At 42.0% G+C, this 22,750-nt stretch overlaps 2 protein-coding genes across 2 annotated transcripts; both read left to right on the top strand.

The window, feature by feature from the left end:
* Positions 1-1,764: 1,764 nt before the first annotated feature.
* Positions 1,765-11,552, top strand: LOC139214448 (limbin-like). Its single transcript, XM_070845312.1, has 21 exons — positions 1,765-1,941; positions 2,269-2,325; positions 2,486-2,672; positions 2,793-2,893; positions 3,069-3,134; positions 3,244-3,378; positions 3,640-3,779; positions 3,914-4,238; positions 4,316-4,555; positions 4,794-4,969; positions 5,492-5,651; positions 5,790-5,966; positions 6,097-6,407; positions 6,788-6,962; positions 7,888-8,031; positions 8,610-8,837; positions 8,990-9,207; positions 9,309-9,396; positions 9,486-9,661; positions 10,754-10,855; positions 11,095-11,552. The coding sequence occupies exons 1-21, from the start codon at positions 1,765-1,767 to the stop codon at positions 11,513-11,515; spliced, it is 3,804 nt and encodes a 1,267-aa protein (XP_070701413.1). The 3' UTR covers positions 11,516-11,552.
* A 793-nt stretch (positions 11,553-12,345) lies between these two features.
* On the top strand, positions 12,346-14,609 carry cytl1 (cytokine like 1). The gene is made up of 4 exons (XM_070847361.1): positions 12,346-12,545; positions 12,655-12,699; positions 13,495-13,641; positions 13,737-14,609. The coding sequence occupies exons 1-4, from the start codon at positions 12,399-12,401 to the stop codon at positions 13,836-13,838; spliced, it is 441 nt and encodes a 146-aa protein (XP_070703462.1). The 5' UTR covers positions 12,346-12,398; the 3' UTR covers positions 13,839-14,609.
* Positions 14,610-22,750: the final 8,141 nt, after the last annotated feature.

Here is a 22,750-nt window from a genome sequence, read left to right as displayed (position 1 = left end):
TAACATGATGTCGGCGACATCCTGCTAGCTAACTTTAACAAAAACTTAAGTACTCGAGGAAAGCACTTAGCTGCTAGCTGGAGATTTAAAGCATTTTTACGCTAAAGATTAAACGTTTACAAACATTTGTAGCGTACGATTTGAAACAACATCTTCTGGCAAAACTTTTTTTCTTAATTCCAAAAATGGGTGGACGCAGATTTAGGAGGAGGACCAAGCTGTGTCAAGACGAGTAGAGCTATATAGAATGAGACCGGAAAACAGGTGAATCTGCCTTCAAAATTAAAGCATGACACTGTTCAGTGGTAGAAAGTAGCGGATTAACAACGTTGATGCCAACACAGGCGACATGTATTAATAACAAAAACGTATTCCTTTTGTTTGTTAGCATCTTTATGTAGTTTTGAAGTCAAATCACCACACGGGCTCCCCTATGTTGTTTTAATTTGAAAGCCACGACCGGAAACACATTCATGCACTTGTTATTTAAACCTTGTTTCTCGTTCTTCCAAACTTTTGGAAATGTTTTCTGAAAGTTGAGCAGCAGCAGCGGTGATTATGGAGCCTGTGCTCGCGTATAAATCTTTGAAACGGCAAATATAGGTCCTCTGGAAACACTATCTCATACGTAAGATGTTCTTGTTCGCCAGAAACGCTGCTACAGTTGAAGTTTGTCAGGAAAAAGCAGTGGAAATGTCTCCGTTGTCTTTTAGCAGGAGCAACATCCAGAAACAATGCAGCCCGTTAGCTAGCGGCTCTCCTCGGTGAGAGAGGCACATCGACGTACGAATGCGTCAGGTGTTAAACTTTATCGTGAACACGGTCACGATATGGTCGTTTATCTTGAATGTGCAGGTGTCGTGCTTGTTTCCACCTCCTTTACATCGCCGTTGGTGTCACAATGTAACCCGGCGAGAGACTCGTGTGTCGGAGGACGGAGCTGGACGGCAGCCTTGTAATGACGGTTCATGTCAGGATGCATCATGGCACACAACACTACCGCCTCCTCCTTTGTCGGAGAAACACGAGGTGAGTGGCATAATGGTACAGATAAATAGCACCGGCACTTTTCAATGTCCAGTACCCAGAACTGGTGTAACTGTCCTTTAATCTCTGCATGTTCTTCAACCTTACTGTATTGTATGTAGTCAGGCCTGTAACAGGGATGTCTTTGCATTGAACTGGTGTAACTGTCCTTTAATCTCTGCATGTTCTTCAACCTTACTGTATTGTATGTAGTCAGGCCTGTAACAGGGATGTCTTTGCATTGAACTGGTGTAACTGTCCTTTAATCTCTGCATATTCTTGAACCTTACTGTATTGTACGTAGTCAGGCCTGTAACAGGGAAGTCTTTGCATTTGAGATGTACCCTTGTTTATGCACGTACGTCACTGGATAAAGCCATTTAAGACTTGTTCATAGTAGCAGTTATCCTGTTAAATATCCAATGCTGAATGCTCCTTTTCCATTGCACAGAGCCTCTCCAGCATCTGTGCAATACAGCATGACCCTGGTGGGAAACCTGCAGAGCTGACATTGCTTAGGATGGACGGTTTGTTCTTTTCTTTTAGTTCTAGCCATTTAACAGCAAATGTCAAAAACATGATATGCATACTATTATAGTAGAGGTCCTTAGTGCACTAGTAAGTCTTAGTGTGTATGCATATATGTATTTAATTATTTATTTGTTGTCGATTTCAGCCTTTGTGACTGTGCTTTTACTCAGGCTGTTCAAACACCCTGTATTTAACCTGACAGGTACAATGGAAATCAATGGGCCCGTGGTGTTGGTTGCAGAGGGCCCACTGTCTTCCTCAGCTCCCGCCGGTCCGTGGGGACACTCCTTTTACGCTTCATTTACCTACATGTCAAACATCTTTCACCCCCGGAGCCGCAGAAGCACACTCACTAGATACAACCCGGGCCACACTTTGCCACAGGTGTGTTTCTATTTCTAAGGGATATTTAGGTTGCTGTAGTTTTTTGTACACTGATGTATATGCAGATGAAGTATTCAATTCACCTTTTCATTGAAGTGGTAATTAATAAAGTTGTTGATTTCTATAGTTCTGTAGTGTAGTTTTTCTCCTGTATACCTGCTGGATACTGGCTGTTTTAAAATAAGGTTTAATAAAATATGTATTTGTTGTCTCGTCACTCACATACCAAACAAACTGTTAGATTATTGCTTCGTATAACATCCAATTCCCATATGTATTTATAACATTGCTTTAGATTATTCAAAGAAGTGTTGAATGTTTCTGCAGGTTCAGAGTGTGGCCCCTCCCTCTGCATTTGGGGTCAGATTTCACAAGTGTGCACAGGTACATCAGTATTATTGTTTGAGTTCAGCCCATTTTATCTAAGTACGTTTAATTCCAACACAATTTGCCAGACCAATTATTTTTTATTTTTTCTTATAAGGCAAACTTTAAAAACCATCCAGTGACTCACACACTTCCTGCTTGATCATGTGGTCTCCAGGTGAAGCTCAACACCGATCCTCCTCAGCTGATCTTCTTCCTGTTGATTCACAACATGGGCCCAGTGGGTGGCACCAACCTGTCTCAGGTGGCTATCCGGGACTCCATCTCTGGAATAGCACCCCTAAAAACTGAAGGCAGGGTGGTGGAAAGGGGCTACCAGACGTTTGCCATTGATACATTGTCTGGTATGTCTGGGAGTCAAAATGACCCTACATGTCTGCTTTGGACTTTTAAAATGGAAAATATTTGAACTTGCTGCAGCTGCATCCTCAATAAATAACACAATATTGATTGTACTTCTTCAGCTGGATCCCATATTGTTGTCAATTATACTGCTCACATAAGGAGTCATAAGAGTGAAGTCCTGGACCTTCCAGCCTTTCTCACCTTCTCTAACGCCTCGCAGGTATTTTTTCTGCTTCCCTGTTTGTGCTGTTTCTAACTTGATAAGCAACTTCCCAAACTGACCATTTTACTGACCAAAATAGTTCATCTGTTATTTTTACATGTCAATATTTGCAGTATAATAAGAACATTTTCTGTTGTCTTACTCAGACTACTTTTCTATCTTGACTCCACAGAACGATGTCAGTATGTTTGGTCCATTAACAGCTAATCTAACTTTGAGGGTGAATTCCACAGACAGGGTAAGTTGTGGACGCGCCCTTAACTGGAAACAAACCTGTAGCTTCAAGCATTTGTTTGTTCATAATATTGATTCAATGAGAAGTCTGATGTTTCTATCCACCATTTTAGATTTATCCTAACCATGGGGTCCATTTTGCTGGATTTGTTGTGGGGTTCTTTGTCACGCTGGTGCTGCTGTCACTGGGGTTTCTGGCTGTGAACCTGATTGGTCCCAGAACCAGGCTGAACCTCCTTCAGCAGAGGGTATCACACATTTAAAAAAAATCCATGTGTTTGTTTTTGTATGTATATTTAATTTGTTGATTACATATGATATATATTTGTGTTTCCTAATGCTCTAAAAATGTTGTAGTTGTTTGTCGTCCATACAGCGTTTGGCAGTTTTATTGACCAGCCATGTTATTTTAAATAACTATTTTTTCACACTGATGTGAGTATGTGGTGTTAATAATTTTAGGTTTATGATTCAGTTCAGGTATATATTAATATATTGTCTTGCCTCAGAGAAACCGAGGTGATTCAGACCCAGAGTATGCAGACTGCAACATGAGTGAGACCGTGAAAGATGAGGCAACATTTGAGGACAAGATGGTTGACATCATGGTGCTGGAGGATCCCCAGAACATGTGCCAGGCTTTGGAGAAGTGAGTTGATCAGTCAAGAGCAAATTAAATATCTCTCTATAGATTTGGTGTGCTTAAATGGAACCAAAACAAATGTCATTGGCTTTTTGCAAAAAGCAGATTTACCCTGCTTACTCTACATTTCTCCCTGAAAGCCTTGAAATGTCTACACTGCTGCGTGCCACCAATAACCTGGAAGCCACCCGGATTCAGGTCTACAAGGACGTCATGTCCTCCCTTCTGGGTGCCCTGCGGCCACGGGGCCAGGCCAGCACCCAGGCCCAGCAGAGGCTGCTCAGTGTGCTCCACGGACAGCTGCTGGGTATGGAGGGCCGGCTGAAGGAGGAGCGAGGGGCCCGCATGGCCGCCCTGGCTGGCCGGTGTAACCTGGAGACTCGGGAAGAAATGGAAGCAGAGCACCGCAGAGAGGCTGCTGAGAAGGCCCAGGCCGAGCTGCTGTGTCAACATGCAGACCAACAGGTAATGATTTGTTAATTTTTTTACTTTTTAGGGAAGTAACCTTTCATTTAACTGACCTGATTTTGTTATGTTACTAGGAGCTCCTCCACTGTAGCGTCCTTCTGGAGAAGCTGCACAAGCTGAGCCAGAGTCAGCTCCAGCGCATCCTGTTGGTACGACATGAAGAAGCCTCAGCGAAGGTCCAGAGGGAGATTATCGAGTGGCGCAGGGTGGAGCTGCATAAGATTTTCTCAGAGGAACTGGAGGAGGCCACCAGGATGGGCGAGCTGGAGAAGAGTACAGCCAAGAGTCTTCAGCACGATTACTTTGCCTGTCAAGTGAGGAACCAAAATAAAAGCTGCAATGCACATAATTGTGTATAATATGTATGTGGTATTGATTATTTGAGATGCATACATGCAAAACTGACACCTGCACACATGGCCAAGAAAGCGTGTAAAACAGCATTTGACATTTATACATTTGCTTCATTTCAGTAACCTATATTTGTGAATATCAGTACATGAAGCAAAAAAATGAAAATACATAATGAGACATGTCCTCTTTTCTGTCCAGGATCAGCTGGAGGAGGTGCTAGATGTGGTCCTTGCCAACCAGCGCTATGTGCTGGCTGAACGCCATGCACAGAGGAAGTTCTTGGTTCACAGCCTTCACAGCCTCAACAGCCTGATTTCGGACACCTTCTCCAGCACCTCCAGCAATTTGGACAGCTGGTTTGCTCACATCAGGAGGTTGGTGCCTATTAAAGTTACCAGTGATGGCATCACGTGATGATCATTTGACATGTAGTTGTCTGTATGTTTGTTTGCTTTTCTGGCATTTTACAGAAAATACATACATGTTATCAGTTTTGTCACCAAATCAACCTTTTTAGGCAGCTCCTAGCAAAATAATTAAATGAACCAGAGTTGTTTTGTTTAGCTTTTTTTCGCCAAATATTCTTAGTTTTTCTTTTTGTGTAATTTCTTTCCTTATTAATACATTTAGTCATTCCTTAGCCCTATCCCTTCCCTACAACACATATATTCAGCATCCTCTCAAATTGTCATCGACACAATGAATTGATGAATATATTAATATGCAATGACAATTGATACATTCCATCATAGACTCAATTCACATACCAAATATCTGTATTTACAGAGATAACTGTCCCTCTTTTTTGTATATTTTTTTAGATTTCATTGTGTGCCCTATGTTGCCCTGTGCTGAGAGTTGTGTTTTAGCCTGGCATGCTTTCATCTCTCCACCAGAGGGAGCATCGTGCCTGCAGAGCAGATAGACCAGCTGCAGGAGAGGGCCCAGAAAGACTTGGTGTTGGTGAGGCAGAGACTGGATGAGGCTCTGATCCAAGAGAGGAGAGCTATGCGCTGTGGGCTGATTAAGAAGAGGCGGGAGCTCATCTCTGACATGGTGAGGAGATCGTGCATATTTAGGGGTTTATTTCAAACACCTTCATTCATTGTGGCTTGATATGACAAAACCTGTTCATCTCATTCCTTGATTAGTATACCTGTTTTAATCCTGCCTCCTGCCTCCTGCCTTCTCCAGCTGCGGGTCCATAAACAGAGACAGAAGGATCTGTCGAGCCTGTCCAGTGGTTTGGAGGGAAGGATAGATGTAGCCAGACACCTGCACTGTTGGCAGAACTTACTGACAGCTCACAGTTTGGAGCTAGCAGAGCTCATCAACAACCTTGACGAGGAGGCAACTGCTGACATCCGCAAGGTGCCACTCATACAGTACACATCAGGCACATTCATGACCCAATTACTTATATTATATATTAAAAACCCACACAAACATATTATTGAGCATGAGTTTACTCCCCGTCTTGCTTTCTGTACCTGTTCTATAGATGACCATGCGTGTGATCCAGGGTGCCATAACAGAAGTCAAAGCCATCCAGCCCTCTGCAACCCAGGCCCTGCTAACAGTCCTGCCTCCAGGAGCGCAACGCTCCCTGCTGCAGGTAGAACCAGATACAGGGCCAGCACAGGCCCAGGGGCAAGGAGCGGGTTCCCTCCTGCAGGGCCAGGAAAAGCTGCACCAGGAAGGCAAGGCAGCCTTACGCACCCTCAGCTGCACCAGGGAGGCTCTGCGGGAGGCCATGGAGAGGGAGCTGCAGGAGCAGAGTGAGATCAGGGCACACTGCAGAGCTTTCTTCAGGTTAGTGACATAATAACACCATAATTCATTTCAGAGGATTCAAATACAGAAAAAAAAACCTGAGTTTATATTTCCACTAGCCATGGAGAGCTAGAGAATGAAGAAAAACAAAATGTATGGGGAAATTTCAAGCACTTTCTGGATAATATATCTATTTTACAACTGGCTTTTTAAGTTCAGGGCATCATATTGGGATATTCCCAACAGCAGAAGGTGATAGATGCTAGAAAACCCTAGAAAACAAAAATAATACCGTTCAGGATTAATGTTCTTCCACATTTTCAGCTAATGAAAGTACCCCCAACACGGCCATGTAAAGAGGTCATGGTGGAACGCCGGTGTGTTTATCGGTCAGTCTTCCTTTTCTCCTCCTGTCCCAGTTGTTTGTGTTCGACGCAGTTGACTCTGTGTGAAGACGACAGGCTCAGGATGAAACTAGAGTTTCAGAAGTGTCTGTCTGTGATGGACCGGTGCCTGGTGATGCCCCACGCTGTCTCCAGAACCAAACTCCACACCGCTCTGGCAGCTTGGAGAAAAGAGAGCGAGCAGCAGATGGTGAACACATAATTACACATTATTAAATTCTGTGGTTTTATTCTTTCAAGCTTTGTGTGTAGGATTAGGAAAATACTGCAAGTGGTAGCATCCACTAAAAAGCCACAGTGACAGACACACTGCACACCTCATTACACCTTTTAGTGTAATACTTTTGCCTGTTTTATAGCTGAAAATAATTACCTTACCTTGCCTTTCTCACAAGTTTTAAAATGAAATCAGCAAGAGCTCATATTATCCACTCTATTTGATTGAAAATGCAGGTGGAACACTTTGAATTGCTCATGAAGTAAAAGGTCAAAATTATTTGAACTGAGCCAAACCAGACTGTAAAATAATATAACTTGTGTTTTTGCAGTGAATTTGTTTGATTGTGAACAATGTTCTGAATTTAAAATTGATTTAAATTATAAATTAAAAGGAACATAAGAGACAGTGATCTAAACCACACATCATTGTATCAGTGTCCGTATCAGAAATCCCCCATTTTCAACATCAGAATATATTCTGTATGTTTTTGGAATATATCTGAGCATTAAGAGCTCAGTTGACAGGATTAAAATGTTTCTCCTGTAATTTCTCCTTCTACCCGCTTCTTTTACCCTGCGCCAACTTTGATGATGTAGATACATTTTTGGTTTAAATTCCCTCATTATACAATTGTAAAGGTAATTCAAACTTGTGTTCAACTGCAACAGGATATGATGGTGATTTTAATGTTTTCTCAAATGAATAAGAAATGGAGAATGGCGACCACCAGTGCAAACCACACAGCAATTGGCCTCAATTGTGTGGCGGCTGGACTGCTGCACATTGTTATTGAGGAATAATAAAGGGCTCCGCAGAATGATTTCATTTCTAATCAACATAACAGCTTTCTGGAGTCATTTCCCAACCACCTTAATGGATAATGTGGTTTGTGCAGACAAATATGCAACCCAAGGGCAAAACCAGAGAGGCCAGACAGAAAACAGACACATCTGACCTGCTGCTATTCCAGAAAAGGCTGGAGGACCGAATCCAATTATTTGAGAAGGAAAAGGAGATGGAGAGTGGCGTCATGACCAAGGTAAAGCTTTTTTTTTTATTGATTTCTATACTGTAAGTAATTTTTAAGGGCAGCACTTTGGTGTGATGGTGATGTTGCTTCACAGCAAGAAGGTTCCAGGTTAGTGGTAGGAATGGGACCTTTCTGTGTGGAGTTTACATGTTCTCCCACGAGTTTGTGTTCTCTCAGAGTTCTCTGGATTCCTACATGCAGTTTAGACATGCTGATTAGGCTAAGTGGTCACTCAAAAATTGGCTGTAGTTGTGAGTGTGAGAATGAATGGGTGTCTGTCTCTGTGTCAGCCCTGTGATTTGACTTGGCGACCAGTCCAGGGTGTACCCAGCTTCTCTCCCAATGTCAGCTGGGATTGGGTTGACCCTTAAGGATAAGCGGTATAGACAACGACTGAATGAATGAAAGTCAATTTCATCACTGAAATGCAAGAAGGGATGAATGTGTTCATTTTATATGGCACAGAATCCTAAATGTTTTCAATAGCTGAAGCTATTCCCTTAAAGTAAGCAACTTTTGACTTCTGGTTTAAAGTTCAACATCTAGACCACAAAACGACTGAAATACATCCACTTAAATTCTGCCAGGTGATGGAGGAGATGCGGAGGGAGAGAGAGGATGACCTGCGCTCTCAGGCCGACAGCCTGGCGATGCAGATGGCCAACATCCACTACCAGAAGGCCGAGAGGAGGACCAAAGTCTTGGAGACGTCCAGAGCGATGCACACTCTGCACAGCCTGCTCATTCAGCAGCTCAGAGACAGAAAAAGCCTGGAGAGCCAAGACATGGCCCAAACAATACAAGACCACTGCTTGGTAGGCACTGCTTGACTCCAACTTAACCTTTGTGTGCTGTATCATCACATGGTTGGAGGGCTGCTCATGGGCTTTGGCTTTGCTCTCAGGCTTGTTTTCCCTAAATAAATCTATTAAACTTTTATTAAAGTGTAATTCGACTCATGTCACAGGGCCTAGAGGAAGCCGAACAACAGCTTCAGAAGGAGAGGATAGAGTTGGACGGCCTGCAAATGTCTCAGTCAAATCCAACAAAGAGAGAGGACTCTGAGGGAGAGGAGGAAAGCGAGGAGGGGAGACTTTTTCAGCTGCGGCAGGATTGCAGGATGACGTCCATCCTCCAGGAGGCACTCTACAAGTGTGAAGAGGTCATCACGCTGTTGGCTGAGAGGTTAGCTTTCATGTCAGTGTTATCTCTGGAGTAAGGAGGAATGTTGTGGATCCTCACAGGACATTAAATTTTATAGTACTGAAATTCTCTGGTGTTTTCAGGTTGCAAGAAATGACTGCCAACAGTCAAGCCATGGAAGACCTAAAAGAACAAATGGCGCTCAAGAGACTTTATGCAAACTGTGATCAGGTCTGACTGCTTTTTTCCAATGTTATATTTAATACAAACCGAGAAAACCTGTACTTAACGTGGCTCTACACCCTGTTCTTCATCTCCAGGATCTGGAGTTTGCGTCTCGGCTGGTGAAGCAGAGTCAGGTGTCTGCCGAGGCTCTCCTGGAGGCCCTGCGCCTCCTCCTCCCCACCCTGCCTGAAAGTGAACTCCTTTCCATCACTGACGCCCTCTGCCCCAAACAGCACCCTGTTTCATCATCTGCAGAGCAGGAACACTCGGGGTAAGAACAAGGTTCAGGATCTGCAAGTTTCACACAGTGTAAAGTCACAGTATGTGAATGTGTTTGACTGATGAGAGGTGAAAGTTATTGTTGGTCTAGTAGCTTTAAATATATCAATTTCAATTTGTACAAAATCTGTCTGGTTTTTCAAATATGCAAACAAGGCTTTGGGTTTGGTTACTGACTAATGTGCATAAGCCAACAAAAGCTTCTGCCATGCACTAGTATCTTAGTTCTGGTTATTTTCTTTCCCGACTTCTTCAAGGGAAAAAAACAATAGAACAACTCAAATATAGTGGAAACCTTTTTGCCTCCAGTGCGCCGCCAGAGTCACCGCGTTTTTAAATTCTGTGGTTTTAGAAAGCAGTTTTCTGAGTGAAGTCACCGATTAAATAAAAGTACATTTTAAACGCAGCAGCTGGCTAAAACAGATTCTAAATATGAAACACTGATTGAACACAATTCCACAAGGGTCCTTTTCCCTGAGCCAAGATGGAGAGATAAATGATTCTGCTCGTCGTTTAATTTCCCTCTCTTCCTGTTGCACTGGAACACTCATGTCTGGCCCCCGCTGAGTTTGGATTACTTTACTGATGAATAATGTCTCATGCATGAGGCTTCTTTGGATGGGAGGCTGTGTGGCCAAAGGACAACGGGATGAAAATGTTCTGTTTGGAACAATATTCTAGACATGTGTTTTTCTTTTCTTTTGCCTCTGCTTTTAGTTTGCAGAATAGAATTAGCCAATTCTTTAAAATTGTTTTAAATCTTAAAGTGAATTCAAGTAAACTAAGGCTGAAATATTACTGAGATATTATAAAAAATAGCCTTGTGTGATTTTGAATTTGTAATTATCCATATTTAATTATCAATTTGACAGGCCTAGCATGGTGAATCTTACTTAGAAAGATTATTGAATCTCTTGTACTTGAATGGAAAAGGTCACATAGCTCCCCCCTTAGAGCCAGTTAAAAAGATATTGCAGTGTGTCAGACAGCCAGGCATCCTTGACCACTTTTTAATCAAAGCCAACGCAGAGATTGTATCGCAGTGACTGTATTTATAATATATCGATGGCCTTTTTTTGACCAGGTGTGCCAGAGGTCTGAACAGACGACTTCTTGTCAAACTGAGAGAGGATGTGGTGCATAAAAATATTCTAAATACACCAAGCTGTGCTGTGGAAACAGAGCGGTGAGTTCAATGCGTTTCTGTTCTGCTACTAGCTGCTTTCTGAGGACTTGATGTTGCACTATCACCAAGACTAATTTGTAGTTTAGTGGTCCAGAACATCATTGCCAAAGCCTTTTGCTGGCGTGTGATATGCCTTTCATCAGTTGCATGGCTGGGCTGCAGCGACCACATGCATGAGGTAAGCACTGTAGCACTCCTATCCCGCTAACAACAGCTCCTTTGTCCTCCAAATCTCACAGACTCCAGGAAAAGAGGCAAAGCCTGATGGAAAAACTGCTACCCAGATCCCGGCTACCGGCTCCAAGAGATGTTGAACCACTAGTGGTTGAAGAGAAAGGAAAGGAGGGCAGCCTTACTAAAGCACAGCAGGCGGTGTATAACGCAGCCATGAGTGAAAACACAGGTACACAGCAGCACAGTGACACTGCTAAAGACAGGGTTGTGGACACGGTGAATGAAACATTACACAGAACGGCAGAGGAATACACGATGCCACCCTCTGCCAGCACTGCACTGGGTGTCCCCGCTGCTGGAGAAAGGTTGTTTGTGTTTCGGGATCCACCGGAATCATGTGACCGCTCGGATATCCCTAAAAGAAAAAGGAAAAAGAACTTCCTCAATCTGAAGAAAGGCTCAGTGGCTCCAACAAACCTACTTTGAGTCTTACGAAGTATTTTTAAAGTTTTTTTATTCTTTTTTTTATTTTTTATGATGATGGTACTTTATGATGATGTAGGATAATACTAAAATCCAAAATGAAACGGTAGGTTTTCTACATAGCACAAAGATCTAAATGTATGTAGCATATGGCTTTGTTTTTAAGTAAAGGCAGCTGAGTAACTGTTTCCAGTTTGATTTGCAAGGTAATCTTGTATCTTTTAAATGGTGGAGACGGTCCACTAAAGTGCAGACTTAGTAAAAAAAAAGGTTACACTTTGCAAATGGGTTTTGTGGAAAAGAACAGATGAACCATTCCTACAGTATTAGTGTGTACTCCTGAAGATTAATGTCAAAGACTCTACTGTTCTTGTTTAAAACTCCAGATATTACTCCAGTGTTTGTGGTCCGATGTGAGGACCCTGCACCTCCCTCCACTCAAGATGAGCAGGTACATGAAATGTTGAATCTTTCATGCGTAAAAGTTGAAACTCATTCTGTAAAATAAACATTTTTATGTCGCTGGAAACTCAAACTTCATTTCAACGATCATTAATAGCTGTCATGAACGACCTTGGTTTTACGAATCGACAAGCCACAACACGGGCCGAGAAGAAAGTTTGAAAATATTTGGCTGTGTCATCACCAGAGGAGCTAAATCACGCCTGGGACTTGGAGCGCATGAACACAGTTATTTCTAAACACAGCAGACCCCCCAAATGTTTTCCTCAGCCTCGCTGCGCTTCCACGTCATCGTCCATCGCTTTTTTTTTTTCCCCCCCTCTCCTGCCTCTGCTTCTCCATCCTCAAAACTGCTGCAAGTCCTCCTCTGCAGCTATTTGAAACAGCGACTGTCGCCGCAGCAGGAGCAGCGCATTAGTCCGACATGAGGCCGGGACTCGCCGCTCTCGTGTGCTTCTTCAGCTTCGTGTGGCTCTCGGACTGCGCGCCTCCGACCTGCTACTCCAGAGCGCTCGGCCTGAGCGAGGAAGTCATGGCTCTGCTGAACAAGATCCACACCTACCACCGCACGGTGAGCACCTGGACGTCGATGGTGTTGTTGAGGAAGCGTTAACCATTTCAGGCCCGGTGCTGTGTATCCTAATGACGGCGTTGTGTTTTTTTTTTTGTGGTTGTTGCAGAAAACGTGTGCTGAGGTTCTGCCGACGATCTTCATTGATGTGCATGTAAGTTTAAATCAATGTACACTGTGTGGGGATGTAGTGGGCTGCTGCACGTGGATTTGGGGGCTTTTCCTCCCACTAACAACCACTTTTATTCTCCTAATAACAATTTTCAGTCATTCCAGTTCAGTTAACCCTTTCAGTTCTAAAAAATGTTGTCCCCCCCCCCCCCTTATTTCTAGACTAATTTGAAGTGAATAGTTGCAGTCAGATTTATATATTCACGTAGAGTTTAGATTTCCCCAGAAATCTCTGCTACAAAATGTTTTCTGCCAGAGTTGTGAAGGCGTCAAATATGAGAGCTTGTTACAGAAAAGAGACCAAATCAATCAGTGCAATGTCTTTGAGCTCAGGAGGTCATTGTTAAAGGGCAACAACAAAGATTTACTGGACTAAAACAAAGCTTTCTGACTTTCTGAGGGGTCAAGGGTCAACAGCTAGAATATGAGCAGATCACTAAAGCATCATAATTAATAATACTGGCAACTATTCAGTGGCTGTTCAAGTGATCCTTGCTTTGCTGTAACAACATGAGCTGAGGGATTACAACTGAGTTAGATAGATAGATACCTGAGATAAATCAATGGCCAGCTTGTATGTTTAAGGGTTCATGAGAATATTTTAGAGCTCTAAGTGTCAAATCAAACGATCACTTGTCCTACAGGAGGCTGCAGTCTGTAAATACCGCTGTGCAAAAACTAAATCTCTGGTAAGAAACTCATGATGAGATTTGTGAGGAGTTCTAAGTGGTACACAGGTGGACGCTGGTTTTAAAAGAGTTGTTTTCCCTTTTTCCAGAACTCGTGCATCACGACCAAACTCCGCGACTTCCTCTACGTGGTGCTGAACCATCCGGACCAGTACTGCCGAACACGACCCAGAATGGTGCTGCTGAAACGTAAAATCCAGAACTTGTACTCCATCATCACTAGAATCTGTTATCGGGTAAGAACGAAATGCCTGCAGTGTTTTTCACCTTGAGATTCTTGTTTTCGAGCTTGAGGGGCTTGATCACATACATGTCTTTGTTTGGCTGGCAGGACCTGGTGTTCTTCACAGATGACTGTGAAGGTATTGACACTGGGCACAGCACCCCTTACTATGCAGAGGACAGGCTGCAGCTACTGCAAGAGGAGAGATGAGCACCACGCCGAGCAGATGACAGACGCTCATTGGTCTGTTACACTTCATAAAAACACACCAGCAATATGTAAAATGGTAAACGCATGTACTATACACACCACAGCCTGCACCGTATTAGATGCATCATAAGCCACACACACAGCGCAGTTTCATGTCGTACCCAGCTGGCTCTGCGTTAGCTGCAGACTCATGTTAGCGGACATGTGTGGCTGCATTCCAGCAAAGAGTGCAGAACTTTCCACAGGAAATTTGCTGAATGCCAGCCATGCCGATGAAAACCTTGAAATAATAAACCAATAAGCGATGCTTGTGAGCCGGGCTTAACCGCTGCTTACTTACCAGGGCTGATCAAATCTTCGTGTGTCATTAAGAGGAATATGTTGTGTTGCCATAACCCTTGGTCTGACTAACATGTCTAAAAGGAGCACTATACAACATCTCGTAAACATTTGGAGACTTGAACATGGTGGTCGAAAATGTTATGTAAGAAATAGATGTCCCAGGCGTTGCTTCCTCGTCCTGGGTTGCACGTTGTGTTCCTTCAGAATTCTCTCACATACAAAGTTTTTTTTTTTATTTTTTTTTTACTATTTTATACCAAAGAAGTCAGCCAAACAAATAAATACTTTCCTGACCTTAATCATAACAGATTAAAAGTAATAGAGCCATCAGTGTCATAGACATATTAGAAACTTGCCTGTTTTTATGTTTACTTAATGACAATCTATATATATCTCACATTATGTAATAAAACTTCTCTTTATGTATCAGCTTGTTTTGTTCTCTGAAGTTATTTCCAAACTGGCTGCCAGTTGATTCTGGGAAACACTACACAAAACTGGCCCGTATCCAGTCTGTGAATCAGCATGATGTCCTTTTCTAAAAGGATGTTATTTTCACTCGGAGTGACACTCTGTAAAGTTTTTGCTCAGCAAAGTTTTGTAGACACAGTTTTAGACTTCTTTTAACGTTAGTCATTAATGGACTAAAGCGCACTTCTATTTTAAGTAACCATGGATTTGGCACAAAAGCCTTTTCTCTCAGCAAAGAAAAATAAAATGGTGGTTGTGCCGATAAAACGTGACTGATGAACTGTGAGTGAAGCGCTGTGGCTTCTACCCAAACTACAGTCCCAGTCCTCTTGTATACAGTACAATACATGAAGTTCTGACTCATTACTTTGTCTTATTTCTCCACCAGTAGGGTTTTCTGGACAAATATTGGTGTACTACCATTATTTTTGATAAGTGTTGTTACTTGCTGGGTTTGGAAACAACTCTCTGATTTAACTTGCGGCCTCTGCTGCCCTCTGTTGGCCAGACCGTGATCTGCATACAGAAAGGCAGGCAGTTGATGAGTGTTGCATGGAGACACATTCAGTGTTTTTGAATGTGTGATATTTGGAGCATTTAGACCTTAAATGTATAAAAAAATGTCTTGTTGTTCTCACTTTTTTGCAATGGACAAAGTGTTTGATTATTACATGATATGTGCTGCTTTTTGCACGATTCTTGACGTCATGTAATCCATGTTTTGAATACCTGATTCTTGTTATGGTGTTCTTGTGAAGTATATTTCACTTGACTATAACAGTGTCAAGGATGCCTCAAGTCAGGCCCCCGCCGACGGTCAAAGGCCTCCTGCACAGCAGCCTCACCGGCCCTGGCAACAATCCCTCCTTCCTATGGAAGCCACTGACTTCCATTCATGTCAGTGCCATTTGAACACCTGCATGATATTAAATTGTCGGGACCTAAATTCACTTGCAACAGGTGATCGATCCCAGTTAACATTCAGCTGATTCTAGGACTCTCCAGCATGACGTGGCTGCCAAACGGTAATATATTTAATGCGTAAGTTTCCCAATGTGCACATCTGTGTCTGTGAACCATTTATCTTCTGAATTTGTCTTCCAGATAACATACAGCGGATCATTAATGAAAAGTTTTTGGCAACTCTCTCTCTCAGACTTATTGCATCACTGAAGATGCTTCTCAAGAAGGCATCTGTTCGCTTCTGCATTATGTCAAAATCACCTTCTTGATATGATTGATTGTCATTGCAAACAAGCATTTACACCTAGAATTCCTTCCTTGCATATTTGCTACTTTACCATAGTGAGCCACCGTTTCTATTGCTGCTTTTACACCTTGTAATAATACTTTATGGAGATTACACAAAGGGCAAAATGTACGGAAGCCCTGAAGGGCAAGTGAAGGGGAAAAAAACAATCTTGTGATGCATTTTCCAAGTCTTCAATTTCCAGCTTCTGTTATGTCAAAGTGCAAGACAAACTCTTGTGGCCGAAATGAGTATTACAACAGCAAACACATCCTGGGACAGCTAGTCTGCCAACACACAATATCTCATTTACTTTCTGATATATTTTTACTAAAAACATTTGGATTACATACCCGAGACACACAGAGAACACCACCATATAAATGATTAAATAACTTCAAATACATATTTTTAGTGGACATTTAAATCTTTAAGTGTCATGAAGTCTCTACTCACAAGTTTATAATACGGTACAGAGTTTCTTACAAGTCCTTTTTTCTTGGTCCAGTTCAGAGCTTCACTGGTCCACATCTGTCTGTCATGTTAAACACTAAGGACTCCATTTTTTTTTTTCACTTTTTATTGAAGATCCTTGTTGAATTCCCTGGTGGTTCGCCACATAAAATGACTGCACACGTATTTGTTTTCTTTACTGTCTGTTCTTTAGAGGGGAAAACACTTATTATATTAAACAACTATTTAGATAAAAGGGCTTTATTTTTTTAAATTCTAGATTCATGATTGGCTCTTTTATTCTCCCATTTCTGTGGTTCATCTTTTCTTTCCCTTGTCATCCATTTTTTTAACAGGTTTTATTACTTATGTGTATACTTAAAATCTTCTTATCATTTCTACCCTGAACATTAATTACAGGTTGGGTGTCATTCCTTCCAAACGAGACTCCCTCTGTTTTGTCGTGGTTTCGTTTTGCACCAAACATCTTTGTTCAGCTGGAGGTGTTCATTTATCATATCCAGTTCATTTTGAGTCTTAATTATAACAGTAATATCATCGGTTCTGTTGCCACGCAGCCTCGATTCTCTTCAGCAGTGGATTTCTTTGAGAAAATCTGGAAATAAGAAGGTGACAGCCTTGTTTGACATCTCTCTCTCTGTCCAGTTTTCTGTTCACATTAACCTGAACTGTGGATTAACTACAACAATACAATCTCGCCCAGACCGGTGAGCTTTTAACACCTCCACCAGGTATAAAACGAAAGGCTTTCGTGTGGTCTAAACCTCTGATAAAGAACTCATCCCGCTGTGGTATTAGTGGTTATAGCTCAGCATTCCTAAGATATCCCACATCAGCCTTCCTTTAACATCACTCGTCTCTTCTTCTTTAGTTCTTTTTTAATCTGCATTATTTAGTCACTGCTTTTCCAACAATTTTATAATCTGTATCAGTGAAACGTGCTTAAAATTGGTTACTTCATGTGCATCTCCACTCTTGTAAACGGCTGATTTAACCCCATGATCGAAGGAGCCGTGTAGTTTTACCTGCTTTTGACACTGAAGTGCTTTACCTTTATTCAACTCTGAATGCTTCAAGGTTTGTAATGGCCCCACCCAGCAAATGTAGGCCGACCTCGTGCATTACAGTGGGTTCAAGGAGTCCTCTTAACTTACACTCATTTGTATTCGCCTTTTCATGCATTTGTTTCCCACAGTTCCCTAACAGTTTCCCTTTCACTTCAACAGCAACAAACAATATTTTTTATTTAGTTTCTCTTTGTGCTGGTTCACCAAACTGTGAGTGTCACCAGGATTTGCTGGTTTCGTTTCCTTGTCCTGTCAGCGTTCCTGACATGTTCTGCATCACAGAGACGCCTTCGACGGGGTAACAGGACACTTCACATTCATCCTCGGTGCTTCTGGCTTTACTGATAGCATTGATAGCTCGTTGGGCCTTCTCTGTCTGATCTGTTAAGCCTGCAGCAAGGCTACATGACATGATGCAGGGAAGCTGAGAAACTGCTGGGGATGACTAGAGGTCACTTGCTTTCAGCGGTCTGGAGGATTGTTGTGACACCAGTCCCAGTCAGGACCAACACACACTTCTGGGGGCTGACTGAGAGGTGGGTTCCTCACAGATTTACTGTTTTGGTTATACTGCATGTTCAAGGTTTATCCTCAATGTGGCAGTGCCTTGATGTGTCACAAGGTGGCGCTGGTTGTCATATTTCCACAACAGATGAGGGTAGTTATCCATTATTTTATGCTGCTGACCGCAGTTTTACAGCCTTTAACAGCTCTGTGTGTTTTTTTTTTTTTTTGTGTTTCACAAACAGTAACAATTTCTAGATTTGCATTTCTAGGTTGAACTTGTCAGCAGAGATGTGCTGAAATGTTGAAACAGGAGTGAAACCTGCAGACATTTTGGTGAAAGGCATCCAGACTGTCACCTGCTGTGATTGACACCTGAGGAAGAGAGGTCAGTGACACAAAATGTGACATTAAATGGGAATTAAGCGAGAGCAAGTGGCTTCACATAGATTCTCAAGCTTGTGGTGATGTTGCAGCGTCTTATCCAACAAACAGAGTTATATTGTTGTGATATCATGATCCCCAGCTGTCATTTGATCGCTCCTCAGACTTTCACTGCTCCATCCTTCCTGTTGCAAAGACTGAATTAATCCTCCAACACATACTAATCATTTTATAATCATTAACAGCCTGTGGTTTAATTTGAGCTCGGCCCATATGTTGCAATAAGCATTTTTTTTTTTTTCTTTTCGTGCCAAGAATCGTGTCCTTGCACTTCTGAACCATCAGGTCTGAACCCCTCACTGCTAATTAACTAACCCTACAAAAATGAAAATGTTAGCAGCATGTGGCTTGTTAAGACATCAGCCCTCGGTGCGGTTATAAAGCTTAATTGCTGTGCTTGTTGATGATCATTAGAGGGCCGTGGAATCCACGTTATTTTCTATCATTAAGGCAAAACAAGAACAGAACATTTAAACCGCAGGCGGGCCAGGTGATTTAAAAATGTTAATGTTCTGTGACACTGCACCAAAAATGCTAAATGCTGCACAATAAAATAACAACTCAGCCGAAGGGTGACAGTAATCATTCTCTGCGTTGTTGAAATAAATTACCTTGTAAAGGACAGATCAGAAACCTATCGACATTAAAGGCTCGGTGATGCAGTTTGGGATCCAGTTTTGTTTATGGGGTTTTCAGGCAATTTTCCATCACATTTAGCACTTTTATTGCGTCTTAAAAGAAATGTTGCCTCATTAGTCCACATAAGAAAATGTTTCCCTCTTAATTTCCAATAGATGATTGGCACACACCATGCACACTATTGCAAATTACGCTGCTCAGTGAACTTGGCCGTGGATGGATTATAGTGCTCAACACAGTCAGATTCAAGATTCTCCCACACAGGCTATTAGACCACAAGCTTCCCCTCCTGTCAACAGTAAATGTACCTTACAAGCCAACAATTGTTCCATTTTATTTACACCTTGAAGTAATTATTTGGTGAGGGGGTCACCACAGGACCTCTGTTCATTGGGAGATTACTCTGCTGGTTTCTCACTGGTTAATAAATTCAGCCTTTTAGTGGAAGTGGCCAAAGTCTGCCGAGGCAATAAGACACCGCTGCCCTCTAGTGGACATTACAGGCCGCGCACGCAACAAAATAGGAGCTTTATAACATAATTCTTTATTAATACATCAGCTTTAGTTGTAGGTTCTGCTTGTATGCAACCGTTTTTATTAATAAGTCAAGCTGATAAGCAGATCAGAGTCAGAATAAATGAGAATAAATGACAAATGGAGTCAGAAATGTGGTTTATTATTCTGTTATTTATTATTATGGACAGGCCTGTTGGGTCCACGCCGTCCTGGAACTAAAAAGTCCAACTCAATAACATGTTAATGTCTTTCCCTTAACGTTGACTGTATGAATATGTGAAAGCTGGCTCCACGCTCAGCTTGGTGCATTTTTATTTAGAATAAATCATCGTTCTAATAATTCCTATATGAGCACATGTGTTTTTCTGCAGCTGAGTGACTTTATAGGTCTTTTTGTGCAAGCGGCCACAAGACATTGGTGATGATGGCCGTGTTTGCTGGTGGCTGATCTTTGATTTATAACGTTGTAGCTGCGCAGTAAACTTGAACACAGGCTGCCACAGTTCGGGGATGTTGGCATTATTTTTTTATTTTAAATGGCATTTGAAATTTTTACCGTTTTTCTGCGACCGAGCATCGTTCTCTTCACCCAGCCAAGCTTCCCTCTCATATCTAATAGGACTGCAATTGTGTTATTTATTTTTAAAAAAATATATGAGGAGTAATTTAATCGAAAACGTGCATTTTATTTGGCCTGAGATATTTTCATAATCAGACAACTAGACAAACAAGAAATGACATCATTATGATGAAGGTTGAATCACAGCATCCTCTTGTTCAAAGAGCCCAGTGACTCAGAGCTCCTCTTTAACTGCTTTTTGCCATAATAATTAAAAACAAAAACAAAAAAAACCTAATTATGATCTCATGGTTTATTCACTGACTGTCCACATTTGGTTTAAAAGGCCCAAAGCCAACATGTAGGCCTGTTCAGAGGAGATATAATATAGTTAGAAAGTAGATCCATTCAGGCTCGGCGCATGGATACAAGCGCAAAGATGATTTTATTCGGGTAGTTTTTAAGTTATCTGATGATTTTTTTTTAGTGATGTCAACGTTTCTGTTCTGTTACTCCGGCTCTGAACAGAAGGTGGTGGTGTGGTCTGAAAGAAAACACTTGTGCTTGTGTGTTTTCATAGATTTTGGTTTGACTTTCTCCACGCATTTCAAAAGGTTATGACGGACGTGTTTAGTGTTTTGTACGTGATTTAAAAAAAAAAAAAAACCTTTTATAAAAGCTTGTATTCACCCCTAAACCTGCCAAAACTTTATCTCAAATGTTCCATAAAAATGAATTAAAAGCTCCTGGTTATGAACCTTTGAACATCCGGGCCACCATACAGACTGCAATACATTAACACTTCATTTATCTCAATAATAGACAGACTATTATGAATGCAGACATTCATGGACGCAGCAGTGAATTTAAGATAAAATTCGTGCTTTAAAATAGCAAAAAGTTTCAAAGACCCAAATAACGTTGATGCATCTCTAATAGAAACTTCCATGATTTAACTCAAATCTTTGTATTTATGGTAAAAGCTTCATTAATAATCATACAGGTTAAATAGTGCGTTGATACATTTTTGGTGAATATAAATTTGTCATAAAAACAAAAATGTTGAAAATCAACTTGGGGCCCAGATTTATATTTTACTGGTTAAATATGTTGAAATAAAAGCGTTAAAACTTTAAATCACACACTAATTTATTTATCTAAAGTAATAAACAGATGCTTTCTTCACTAATCTGTATGAACTCAGTTCATAAAAAAAAGTGTCACAACACAGGAGAGAAAAAGAGACTAAAGAGGTTAAAGGTCTGTAAACACCCACAGACTCCTGCTTTAATATCATTTATCTAAGCTGTAGAGGCGACTCCTAATAACCCATTTTCTATTCTTGTGGGGATCAAGGGTTTTTTTCTTTTTTTTTTACTGCGGAGTCAAACAGCCTCCTGTGATCTTTTGGACGATATAAACTAGTGAGTTTTGTTTTCTCTTTTGCCCCTGGCGAGCCGGAGAGCCGGGGACAAAAGACTGAAAGGGGGCTGAGAGAATGGATGGATCCCCTTTGGTCCTATTGTGTCCACTTCTCTCTGCTGTTTTCAGACCGAGCGCTCATCCGTGTGATTTCACCTCATTGTCGAGAGATTCTCTATTAATTCGTGGCTCGGAGGAATAACACGCCAAATAAATAAAAACACTAATCTCTCCGAATTTAAATGGATTCTTCTAGACTTTTTTTTTTTTTTTTTTTTTTTAATATATAAGAAACGAATGAGGAATAACGTGTATGTCTGTGAGTAAATCCCGGCTGTCTGGGCCCTTGTTCAGGACAGGAGCTCGTCTCTGCTGAGGAGGAAATCACAGTGCACAGAGGAGAAGTGTTGCCCGTCCCAGTCCCCCGTTGACATTTTAGGAATGATAAAAGTTCCGCCTTGCCTGGAGCTACAGCCTCGCTGGAGCCGGCCTCCGTCTGCGGCAGATTGCCTTTGCTCATTACAGCAATTATTTTACTCCAATTTAACCCCTGCCTGAATGGCAGAGAACTCAAGAGAAAGCCTTTAAAGCTGCCGTGGAGTGGCCTGTAACCCCCCCCCCCCCCCCTACACACACACACACACACACACACACACACACACACACACACACACACACACCCTCCCCTATCTGATCCCTTGTTTTGTCATTTAAGTCTTCCTGGTGGCACAAAATGACTCAGGGACACAATATTTGCTTTATGTGCTCCAGTAAGCTAATATGTTTAAATGTGTCCTCTCCATAATGGAGTGTCACCGGGCTCGTTTTACACCCCAAACGCTCCGTAATGACCCCCCCCCCCTCCTCCTCCACCCCCCATCACCACCACCACCACCACAGTGGTTTGCTTACAAGCAATTTAGCCCGGAGAAGCAATCTCCAATATTTAGGCCCATCGGTGTGTTTTGAAGTCAGCACAACTGGTTGCAACCCCCCCCCCCCCCTCCTCCTCCTCCTCCTCCCACCACCTCACTCCTCCACCCTCCATCTCCACCCCCTAAACTCTACTGGCGCCAACAAAATCTGGGTTAGTTGTTTCAGAGCAATAGGCAACAGCTGTAGCAATACATTCCACCAAATAACATGACAAGTTTAAATTCACGGTGCGCAGCCAGGCTCAGTGAGAAAAAGGTCTAATCACCTGAGGAGAGGAGGACTGTCACTG

The sequence above is a fragment of the Pempheris klunzingeri genome, chromosome 2, assembly GCF_042242105.1.
Source record: "Pempheris klunzingeri isolate RE-2024b chromosome 2, fPemKlu1.hap1, whole genome shotgun sequence".
In the NCBI taxonomy this organism is placed as follows: domain Eukaryota; kingdom Metazoa; phylum Chordata; class Actinopteri; order Acropomatiformes; family Pempheridae; genus Pempheris; species Pempheris klunzingeri.
The sequence above is the reverse complement of the archived record's forward strand: the minus strand, read 5'-3'. Positions and strand labels throughout refer to the sequence as shown.